The sequence below is a fragment of the Danio rerio genome, chromosome 19 (genome assembly GCF_052040795.2).
Source record: "Danio rerio strain M-AB ecotype USA chromosome 19, GRCz13ab, whole genome shotgun sequence".
In the NCBI taxonomy this organism is placed as follows: Eukaryota; Metazoa; Chordata; class Actinopteri; order Cypriniformes; family Danionidae; genus Danio; species Danio rerio.
This window is the reverse complement of record NC_141039.2, coordinates 3022838-3035000: the sequence shown is the minus strand read 5'-3', so window position 1 is coordinate 3035000 and position 12163 is coordinate 3022838. Positions and strand designations below refer to the sequence as shown.

Sequence of the window (12163 nt, the reverse complement as noted above, 5' to 3'; positions counted from 1 at the left end):
TTAGTTGACTACTATTAAAGTTGTGTAAACCTGTTGTTCTTAAATAAAAAACTAAAACCTCAAGAATTTGTGTTTCTCATGATAATGTGAAAGCAAAGATGTGACAGCGTAATATTGACACCCCAGCACAATGTTTAGAGTCAGATCCAAACAGGAGTTATTTATTTGATTGACAATCCAGATATTTGATTGAGGGAGTGTTCATTTAATGTTTAGGAGTCTGTGCTTTTATATTCATGAATGCTGTGTTCATCTGCCTGTGCTTTTTTTTTAATTGAATAACTTTTGAGTGTTATCGATATTCGTATGACACTGAAAACTCGTGCAGATATTTATAAACTTGTCTGCTTTTATTGTAAACTGAACCAAGCACGTTTACCTCCTGATCTGATTCACCTAAATCAGGGGTTTTCAAAGTGTGAGGCGCGCCTCCCCTGGGGGGCGCTAGAGCATGTCAGGGGAGGTGCGGGAAAAAAATATTATATAATAAAATATAATTATTAAGTTTAATTATTATATGTATTTTTTATTATATTTAAACGTTTTAATTAAACAAAGCTAAAAAAAATAATATGTCAAAAATAAGAAAACCTTTTTTACCCAGAAGGCCATAGCTTTGAATTCGCTTCTGTTTGGCAAGCCTGCCAATACAGGTATATGCCTGCTGACACAATGGATCGGTTTCTGAGACCCCCCGATTCAAAGCCTTCTAGTTCAGGGCTTAAACCCAAAAGACGACGATATGATGGTCAGCATTTGAGTTTAGGATTAACGTGGACAGGACCAGCTGATGAACCACGACCTTTATGTGTGGTTTGTCAAGATATTTTGGCTAATGACAGCATGAGACCCGCTAAACTTCGACTGTTTTGACTGGGATGGACAGTTCTTGGATCTGTTCTGTTCATATTGAACCATCATCCTAGTTTTAAAAACGTTATATTAAAATACTTGTTATTACTCTGTAAATAATTGCACTTTCATGCAAATGATGATAAAAGTGAGTTAACAGTCTGACATCTGTCTGTGTCTTTATATAAACTGTATATATATATATATATACATGTATACTGTATACATACTGTATACATACATATATTTACATACTGTATACATACATACATACATATATATAAATATATATATGTGTGTGTGTGCGTGCGCGTGTGTTTGGGAGGAGGGGGGTGCCAATGGATAAGTTGTGTCAAAAGGGAGGCCCACTGTCTTAGACTTTGAAAAACCCTGAACTAAATAAATAACTGTAATTCATTTTGTTTGTATTTCTTTTGACAATGTGAAAGCAAAGATGTCATATTTACATCCCAGCACAACCTTTAGATCCAAACATTTACTGATTTTCCATACATTTTAATCATTCATTCATTTTCTTTCCCGCTTAGTCCCTTTATTAATCTGGGGTCACCACAGCGGAATGAACCACCAACTAATCCAGCACGTGTTTTACATTATTTAATTCCCCTAAAGCGCATGTGTGTGGACTGTGGGCAAAACCCTGGAGGAAACCCATGTCAACATGGAGAGAACATGCAAACTCCACACAGAAATACTAACTGACCCAGCTGAGGCTCGAACCAGCGATCTTCTTGCTGTGAGGCGACAGCACTACCTACTGCGCCACCGTGTCATCACAGCAATACATAATTAAATTTTCCTTCAGATTAGTCCCTTTATTTATCAGGAGTCACCACAGTGGAATGAACCACCAACTTATCCAGCACATTTAGCACAGCAGATGCCCTTCCAGCTACAACCCTGTACTGGAAAACATCCACACACACTCATTCACACATACACTATGGCCAATTTAGTACATTCAATTCCCCTATACCTCATGTGTTTGGACTGTGGGGGAAATCGGAGCACCCGGAGGAAACCCACGCCAACACGGGGAGAACATGCAAACTCCACACAGAAAGGCCAACTGACCCAGCCGGGACTCAAACCAGCAACCTTCTTGGTGTGAGGTAACAGTGCTAACCATTGAGCCACCGTGTCACCTTATTATATAATTATGGCACCGTATTTCTAACCTACTGAATTAAACTGATATTTATGAATGTGATATTTATGTGCCTGTATTTTAATGTAAAAAGCATTATCGATATAGGTTTGACACTGAACATTCAAGCTGATATTTATAAACTTGTTTGCGTTTATTGGAACCTGAACACAAGCACATTCTTTCACTGTTTACATTGACATAATTTGATTAAATAAAAAAACAACAGAGAGCTCACACACATCATTGTGTTTCTCAAGACAACATGAAAGCAAAAGTCTTAAAAGGGTGAACGTGACGGTAATATTTACATCCCAGCACAACGTTCAGATCCCAGCAGTCAGAGTCCAAACATGTAAGGATGGATGAGTGTTTGCTGCCTCATTGCGTCTGTGGAGTCCGACAGGAACATCCTCATCCCCAAAGTAAACTGCAATAAAACAAACAGCTCACTGTCATCATCATCTGCTCCCTGTGCTCAAACACTGACAGCTTCACATGACAATCTCACCTCAGGACTGTGGGTTCAGGCATCCCTGGATCAGCTCCCCGCTTGAATCCTAGAGCAAAACAATAAAGATCAGTATTTTATATATGGCTATTTATATTGTTAATAATTTGCAGTTAATGTTGTTCTTTGGTTTGTTCAGTTTATAAACAGGGTTCTTACATCTTTTCCAACTTCAAATTCCAGCCCTATTCAAGCACTTTTAAGGTGCAATTTAAGCTTTTCCAGCACCCAACAACCACGCAGGGTAAATTACGTTGGTCACACTTTACAATAAGGTTAATAGTTAATGTTAATTAATGCATTTACTAACATGAACAAACAATGAACAACACATTTACTACTGAATTTGTTCATGCTAGTTAACGTTAATGAAAATACAGTTGTTCATTGTTAGTTCATGTTAGCTCATGGTGCATTAATGTTAACAAGCATGGACTTGGATGTTAATAATGCATTAGTAAATGTTCAATTATGATTAATTAATGCTGTACATGTGTTGTTCATGATTAGTTCATGTTAGTGAATGCATTAGGATTAAATCATCGGATTAAATTCGAAAAAGTACATACAGCATATATAAACGTAACGGTAACACTTTACAATAAGGTTCATTAGTACCTTATTGTAAAGTGTTACCGTTACGTTTATATATGCTGTATGTACTTTTTCGAATTTAATCCGATTGCGCTATTTAAAAAAAAACAACAATATGACATTTCAATTTAAATTGTTGAATACTTTGGATCATACATTTATTGGGATATTTCAACCAAAAATGGTTAAAAAAAAAAAAAAAAAAAGTTATTGGATGAAATATCTTAAGTTTGGTCTCTTTCTACCTAAAGTTGATATCTCAAAAATGAGCTTACAGTCAGATTTTGTTTGGGTGTTGTAGCAGATTAACATGTCTGTTTCAAACCATTCCTGAGCACTTCGTTTGGCGTTTTAGGCGCAAATATGCATTCTGTGTGAATATCTGCTACATATGCGCATGCTGGGTACATTTTGCAGGGAAACTGGTAAAACAACACTTTTATGCGATTGCAAAAATGCTCTTAAAATATTTTGAGCTCGTATTGATAAAATTTCGGGTGCGTATACAACCAAAACAGTCGCAATTTCGAGCCCAATAATTTCAAATTCAAGCAGGTTCAAACACCTTGCCTAAAATCCACGCACTTTCCTAACCTTAAAAACACTCAAGCATTTTCCAGGATTTCCAGCACCCGTACGAACCCTGTATAAAGATGTTTCAAGTGTTAATTAATAAAAAATATAGTTTTAAAAAACTTTTTTCCCACCCTCCACAAAAAAATATCGTGATAAGAATCGAATCGTAGGTCAAAAATTGGGATACGAAGCGAATCGTGGGTCTGGTGTATCATTAAAGCCCTATGCAACATATATTTATGTTTTTACGCACAGTTTATATTTTGAAAAGGGGGAAAAAAACAGTAAATCGCTGTATGAATGCTGTAATGTTTAAATAATATTTTATTAAAAACACGTGGTCATGTGACCATCAGGAAGACTGCAGCATCTCATTTCTCACAGGACGCTTCTTCACCCTCGCGATCTCCCGAGTTCGTTCTTCCGAGGACTCCTGGCAAGTCCAGTCTCCACAAGAACGCAAGTCCGTTCTCTGCGTTCTTGGAATTGAGAAACAGCCAATATGAGTGAAATGTACGCGACGTTTAGTAGGTCCACACGAAATCAACCCGTGCAGAATTCCGCAGATTTTTTGCCAATCAGTGGGTCTATTTATTTACTAGTTTAAAGTGTGTACATTTATATTTATTCAGTTTTTAAATGAATTTCTGTAATATTATTGATTAATGTGAAAATGTAAATAAGATTTATTTACAGTATAGTTTGTACAGTATTTATTTATATTTATTTAATATTTTCAGTTTTTAGTAGATATATTATCAGGCTTGCTTTGTTTACCAAATAAGTGGCTCTGGATGAATTTGCATTGTATACATTGAATAAAGTTCATTCATTTTCTTGTGGGCTTAGTCCCTTTATTAATCCGGGGTCGCCACAGCGGAATGAACCGCCAACTTATCCAGCACGTGTTTCACATTTCTTTAATTCCCCTATAGCGCATGTGTTTGGACTGTGGGCGAAACCCTGGAGCAAGTTTTTACACAGCGGATGCCCTTCCAGCTGCAACCCATCTCTGGGAAACATTCACACACTCATACACTACGGACAATTAGCCAACCCAATTCACCTGTACCGCATGTCTTTGGACTGTGGGGGGAAACCGGAGCACCCGGAGGAAACCCACACGAATGCAGGGAGAACATGCAAACTCCACATAGAAACGCCAACTGAGCCGAGGTTCGAACCAGCAACCCAGCCACCTTCTTGCTGTGATGAATAAAAGTTAAAAAGCTATTTTTATTTCATATATTAAGTTTTTAGTTATGATACTCCCAAAATCCTTCAACATAAATCCGCAGATTTTCAACAATATTCTCCGCAGATTCTGTCTGGCCCTAGTTATTCGTCATTTCATTATGTAGGGCTCTATGAAATAATAATTCTTCCTAAATTCTGTTTTGTTTTGCTATTCTGTTAGAAATCAGCAAAGAAATCAGTGCTACTTTGTTCAATTAAACTTAAATTAAAGTCAAAGAATCGATATGTTTTTACCAGCCTGATCTCACAAGAAAACGTAAGTATTTTATGTTTTGCCAGTTTAGTGGCTAATTCGTACGAATTCGTACGAGTTCAGTCGTACGAAATGGTACGATTTTAAAAAGGAGGCGTGGCACCTAACCCCACCCCTAACCCCAACCGTCATTGGGGGATGAGCAAATCATACTAAATTGTACGAATTAGATCGTACGAATTCATACGAATTAGCCACTAAATGAAAAAGTTACGAATTGCCATGAGATTGTGTTGGTTTTTACTCAGCCCTAGCAGGGTATAGTACTAATTTGACAAACTCTGTGACATTTATGTTTTGCATTTTCTGCATAAATTAAATTACTAGGCCCTAATAATGAAGAGTTGAATTCATTTCCAATGCAATATATTTCTTTGGATGGAGATTTATTTTCTTTGGCAAGAAATCCGGCAACCATATTTTTGTCAGCTTGCACACTGTGAGCTTTAGTGAGACTCGCTGATCTACAGAGCAAGTGACATCCACTATAAAATAACTACATTTAAATACACTACATATGCATCTGACTGCTTAAGAAACTCTAAACCCAGCACTTCTAGAAAACTACAGGCCAACATCCCTTCATGTGGCATCTGTTCACTGCTAAAACATCCGTTATGTTCGAAGAGAGTGAAGTGTTTAAGATGCACCATAAAGCAAGTGGTGTGCCTCAGGGCTCGGTAATTTGACCACTTCTCTTTTCCATTTACATCCAAAAATATATTAAAATCAGACAAGCTAATGCTGACTAACATATCAGACACAGTTTTAAGACATTACTGCATCAGAGATTGAGGATGAGGACATCACTCTTGCCCTTGAGAATAGTGTGGATTCCTCATTCTCAGGAACTGACGGAGAAGTTCTTGAATGATTGGACTGGATTTCATCATGAAACTGCTACATCCTCCGGAGATCCGGAGCCGAGAGAGAGAAAAATCCTGCATTGCAGCGAACGAACAGAAAGTGACTTCAGCAAGAGGGAGATTCTTCCTGTTTTCATCGAGTAGTGGACTTACTAACACATCACCCATGAGAGATCTTGAAGAACTCAAGACGTCAGAGCTGATTCATCTCCATTTGTTGTGCACCAGAGTTCACAGCACTCTTGCTTTAACATTCATTCATTCTCCTTCGACTTAGTCCTTTATTTATTAGGGGTCACCACAGTGGAATGAACCAACAACTATTCCAGGATATGTTTTACGCAGTGGATGCCTTTCCAGACGCAACCCAGTATAGGGAAACACCCATGCACTCACATTCACACACACTCATACACTCTGGCCAATGTTGTTTATTCAATTCACGTGTTTGGACTGTGGGGGAAACCACGAGATGATAGCCATAATTTCCTCCCTTCTTTTACCAAACTATAGTTTGCCTTAAGAACATGTGGTGCAACCAAAGCAAGAACAAATTTAGTAACAAACTAGCTCAAGGATGGGCAAACTTGATCCTCGATGTCCAAAACTAGTCAAACACACCTGAACATAATAATCAGTGTCTTCAAGATCACTAGAAATCTATAAGCCGGTGTGTGTGATTAGAGTTGGAGCTAAACTGTGCAGGGCACCGGCCCTCCAGGACCGAGTTTGCCCACCCCTGAACTAGCTAGTAGTTACAAAAACTAGTGTGGCCTTTAAGTTTAGTTCCAACACACTTACCTGTAGGTTTCAAACAAGCCTGAAGGACTCAATTAGTTTGACCAGGTGTGTTTAATTAGGGTTGGAACTAACCTCTGCAGAGCTGCGGCCCTCCAGGAATTGAGTTTGACATCTGATTGGTCAAGTGTGAAGTCAAATTAAATAAGACCCCTGGGTTATCATGAGGTTTATTTTGCTAAAGATAAATATACAAAAATGGGAGCTAAATGATTGCAAATTAAATTATATGAATATGTAGAAACATGTTCATTTAAGTCTCATTTCCTGCAGCAAGACGACATTACTGATTTTACTGAAAAGTCAAATGTGTTATTTAGAAATTAAGATGGTAGATGGCTTTTAAGTTTTGAAATATTTTAATTAAAATCATTATATATAACTTTCATATTTATTAAAGTTAATATTAAATAAATAACAATAATAATCATGTTAATAATATAATAAATCATGTAAATCTATGTAAAACACTCTAATACAGAGGGCAAAATAAGTATTGAACAAATTGTCATGTATAATATTTCTAAAGGAGATGTTGGCATGGAATCAGGGCCGGAGTGGGACTCCTTTTTTCCTCAATCGACGACTGACTATATTAAAATAACGTTATTTCCAATTCAGTTTCTAATGACACCAACACGTCTTTTTCAAGGACACAGCTGCTTTAGAACTTCAAATGTTTTTCATAAATATGACAACATTAATTCTTTATAGATATCCAGTCCTTTAACGGTCGTCTCACTAACACACACACACATAAAAAATGTACCCCTACATAAGTAACCCAAGCAGTATTATATGTCTCTACACTAAAAATGACAACAACAAAAAATTATTATCATGGTGAGGATCGAACTCGGGTCGGTGACATGATAACACATCGCGCTAACCACTAGACCAAGATTTAGGTACAATTAGGGTGATGAGTTCGGGATATGAAATAAGTATTGCACTGTCATCTGCTGCTATTGATGTCTACTCCTTTTCTCCCCTTTTTAGATTTCTGATCAAGTTATGTCAGATTTATTAATGTAGTGAATCATATGATTTTCATTGAGGAGGTGTAATTTTCATTAATTTTAATTAATATTCCCTAAGTTGCCGCTGTTTGGGGTGGAATGATTACTTAGTTACATCATTAACCTGCGGGCTGCATTTTGGTCACGGGGCTGCGCGAAAATAAATAAAAAGAGCGGAGCTGCGGCAAAATAATGAATAAAAATAGTGTGGCTATGGTCAAAAAAATAAATAAATGAAAAAAGTGCGACTGCTGAGAGTGCGAGCAGCTAGGGACACCGGCCCTCGCGGCCAAAAAAACGGACCGGCCCATCGGGAATTCTCCCGGTGCTCCCGATTAGCCAATCCGGGCCTGCATGGAATTGAACTAGATTTTGGTAAAAACCCGAACAAACATAAAAATAAAACAAAACAAATAAAAAATCTGAAAAATTAGTTCAGTGCAATAATAACAGTGGGATGACAGAACCAGAAAGTCCTGAATTACTGAAATGTAATTAATCTTTTGGTGCTGGAGCTTAAAGACGTCTCTCATATGGAGAGTGAAGTCACATGCATTGCTCAGGTGTGAGTTTCTCACAGACTTCAACAGTGTGTCAAAATCTTAATGGTTCAGTGGGTCTCGTCTATCAAATGTGACCTTGATTTTGTGTTGGATTGAGATCAGGTGATTGGCTAGCCATTCTAAAGCTTGATTTTCTTTCTCTGAAAGCATTTGAGAGTCTCCTTGGCTGTGTTTTGAATCATTGTCTTGCTGAAATGTTTCATTTTCATCCTCCTGCTGATGTAGATGTTGGATTGAAGCAGCTGATCTTCATTTACACTGAGGAAGGGCAGAGGCTTGCTGAAGAACTACTGAGAGATTTCAGCTGCTGTCTGGGCCTTTCAACACCTCCCTTTCTTTATGTGTTCAATACTTTTTCCCTGCATCATTTATTTTATTAAGCACAACTTCATTTGTAAACTAAATAGATTTGTTTTCTTTGCATATATGGATTTCTTTGGTTGTTATCATCATCCTGTGAAAGTTAAGTCAACGACACCTTCAGAAATACGTCTTCTGAGAAAAATGGTGCATGTTCAATACTTATTTTCCCCACTGTATAAAATAAATTTGAATTCTAAAAGTATTTTATATTAATTAATTAAAATTAATATATATTTAATATATTAAATAAATGTAATTTATATTAATAACAACATTTTTCTAAATGTATACTGCATAACTAGAAAATAACAATACAATTTCTGCCCTAATGTTTTACTACTGCTGTTCTTATTTGTAAGTCGCTTTTGATGCATAGCATGTCAAATTATTACATGTAAACAAATGTAAACAATAATAAGCTGCCTTAATTAGAAAGCATACTACCAATGTGAAATTATCTAAACATCTATATTCATGGATTTTTATTAATATACATAATTAAACCCAGATTATAACCATCAACTAAACCCAGAACTTTTGTCCAGTGTTGTATGTTGCCTATGTAAGCAGGTATATGATGTAACAGCTGTCCTCCAGAAATGCTCATGTGTAGACTCACTGGGCTTTTCCACGTAAAACCGTTCAGCACCAAAACAAAACGCCATGACGTCTTTCAACATTTCCCGTCATGCCAAAAATACACAGGTAGGCAAATTTCGGTGGAGCAATGATGATGACAGTAGCGGAGTCCCTATCAACATTTCCTCATTTCACATTTAATAGTGATGACGCTGCTTTAAAAGCACAGAGCCAAACACCCGCCAGAGAAAACCATCAAGACAAAGACTCACAGCTGGAGGAAGTGATGCGCTTCAGACACTCAAGCAACACAAATACGCAACAAACTCAACATTATTTACAATCAGTCACCCTGTATTACAATGACGACGCATCCCAGAAGCCCCTCATCCTGACAGACTGTCCTGTAGTGACGTTAATCACTACTTAATGGCCAACAAGCACAGCAGGATGAGCAGTATTTAGATGAGGAATAACTGAATTGAAATAAACACTTTCAAAACGCACACTTCCTTGATGACGGCTATAATAGTGATGGTATATATTAGGGGTGTAACAGATGACGGTTGATCTGTGATTCGTACGGATCACAACCCACGGTTCGGAACACATGTGACTCGGAGATTAGGCTAATACATTTTTTTTTTACTTGTAGATTAATCCTAAATTTGTAACGATCGCAGAGAAAATACCTCTGGCATGATTTAAATCACATGTATGGAAGCATTTAGGCTTGCATGTACAATATAACGATGACAGAAAGTCTGTCGTGGGTTATTCGGGACATGGTGGGTTTCTTAGGTTATTAAAGGTGCTTTCTGTCAATACTTGTTTAGCCTGCAGCAATGCATTCAGTGTAAGCTGCACGATTAATCATTAAAAGATCAGGCTCTCAACACCCACGCAACATAAATGATGGTGAAATTTAGTCTGATCCGTGACTAAAAAGCCATGTGATCCGAACCGTGAGATTTGTGATTTGTCACACCACTAGTATACATTAAGACTACAAAATAATTGTCATCCGTTGTGTGCAATATAGAGCATACTTACACATTTAATCTGTATAAATATTGTAAATACATGGTGTGAAGTTCTGATCATGATTTTTAAAAAATAATAATAATCATAATACAAGCAATATATCACTGAAAAAGTGGTACAGTTGGTTTTATATTCAGACATTCGATCATTTAGAAGTCTCTATATTGTTTACCATGTTACTTTGAATATTCGATCCGAATTAGCATGTAAGTGTGGCTTGAAAACAACATTAACACTGTTTATTTGACTGTGAACACTGTTGTACTTTGATAGTCATCGGCTGCTAATATGATTTGGCTATTTGGAGTTTGCAAATAATACTTTTATGAAATTATATTATTAAGGGGAAAGTCTGAATGTGCCAATTTTACCTGTATATCACTGACTGTGTGTGTGTGTGTGTGTGTGTGTGTGTGTGTGTGTGTGTTTGTGTCGCCAATACATAATAAAAACATCTTCTAAAAAACATATTCAAATTGTAGAGAAATAAACCTTTCTTTATGCAAATTAGAGTTTTTTTTTGATGCTAGTCACTAATTATATTTGCAGTATATACATTATAATTATCGTTTTAAAATGCAGTAGACAACATTTGATCAAAAATGTTTATGAAAATTGTCTAAAACTATTCAACAACACACAATTTTGATCCATAGTCGTCTTTTTCCAGATATAACACCTTGCAATCATGCAAATAATTGTTGTAATGAAATGCACAGATGAATAGCTCAGCACAAAATTGGCAATGTGAGTTAACCAAATCAATATGGATAGTTTTGATTTCATTTACACTTTAAATACCACACGAGCTTTCAAAAATCCTGATTATTTGATGCTCAAGAATCATTTCTACTTACTACCAATCTTGTCATGTGTTCATGATGCTTTAATATATCTTAATCTACGTTTATCTATGTATATACTGATGACAACTCGCTTTTTCAAATCTTCAGCTTCAAATATAACACGTATAATAGTCATATCCGAGTTCATAGACGCTAAATATGTTTTAAACGAAGCATATAATGGTAAATGGTGAGTTAACGCCGCATGTAAACACACAGGACGCGCGCACATGCAGTGAATGTGGTTCATTTACTGACCCAGATAGAGCACAGTGGGGATGAAACCCCAGCGGATCACGAACTGTCCGCACTGGAACACCCGCTGCAGCCGCTGCTTGCTCTCTTTGCTCAGTTTCACCATGATTTTATGCAGATTCGATCGCCGGTGGATCCGATCGGATGAAGTGAAGGGCACGGAAGACCGCAGGAAACACGTGCGTGCCGTAAAGCGTGCGGCGGCGTTGTTGCTAAAAGGGATACAGCTGTGGACGGAAGTAAACGATCATCATTTATATTATTTATTAAATTACACATTAATTGTATTTTATTAACGTCTACCCCTACCAGCACAGTAATGTAAAAAAAGCAATTATACTGTGTGCTATTAATATCATTAACCATTTAATCATATTAACATCTACCTCTGCCTTTACATTAATGTAAAAACAGCAACTATACAAGGTATTATTCATATTATTTATTAAATCAACAATTAAATTGTAATTTATTAACGGCTAACCATAAGCCAACCCTCACGCTAATTTAAAAAGAGCAATTATACCAAGCATTATTCATATTGTTTATTAAATTACCTATTACATTTTTATTTTATTAACATCTAACCATACCCCAACCATCACATTAATGTAAAAACA

The 12163-nt window shown here is 36.6% G+C and overlaps 1 protein-coding gene across 1 annotated transcript; it reads right to left on the bottom strand.

Moving 5' to 3' along the window:
• Positions 1 to 2149: 2149 nt before the first annotated feature.
• On the bottom strand, positions 2150 to 11781 carry tomm7 (translocase of outer mitochondrial membrane 7 homolog (yeast)). The gene is made up of 3 exons (NM_001161487.3): positions 11547 to 11781; positions 2532 to 2580; positions 2150 to 2450 (listed from the first exon to the last, which is right to left on the bottom strand). The coding sequence occupies exons 1-3, from the start codon at positions 11647 to 11649 to the stop codon at positions 2435 to 2437; spliced, it is 168 nt and encodes a 55-aa protein (NP_001154959.1). The 5' UTR covers positions 11650 to 11781; the 3' UTR covers positions 2150 to 2434.
• Positions 11782 to 12163: the final 382 nt, after the last annotated feature.

Coding starts and splice junctions, on each gene's coding strand:
- tomm7 (NM_001161487.3), bottom strand. CDS start 11,649: ATGGTGAAACTGAGCAAAGAGAGCAAGCAGCGGCTGCAGCGGGTGTTC. Junction 2,581..11,546: donor CCCCACTGTGCTCTATCTGG/GTCAGTAAATGA, acceptor GTTTTGCTCTAG/GATTCAAGCGGGGAGCTGAT.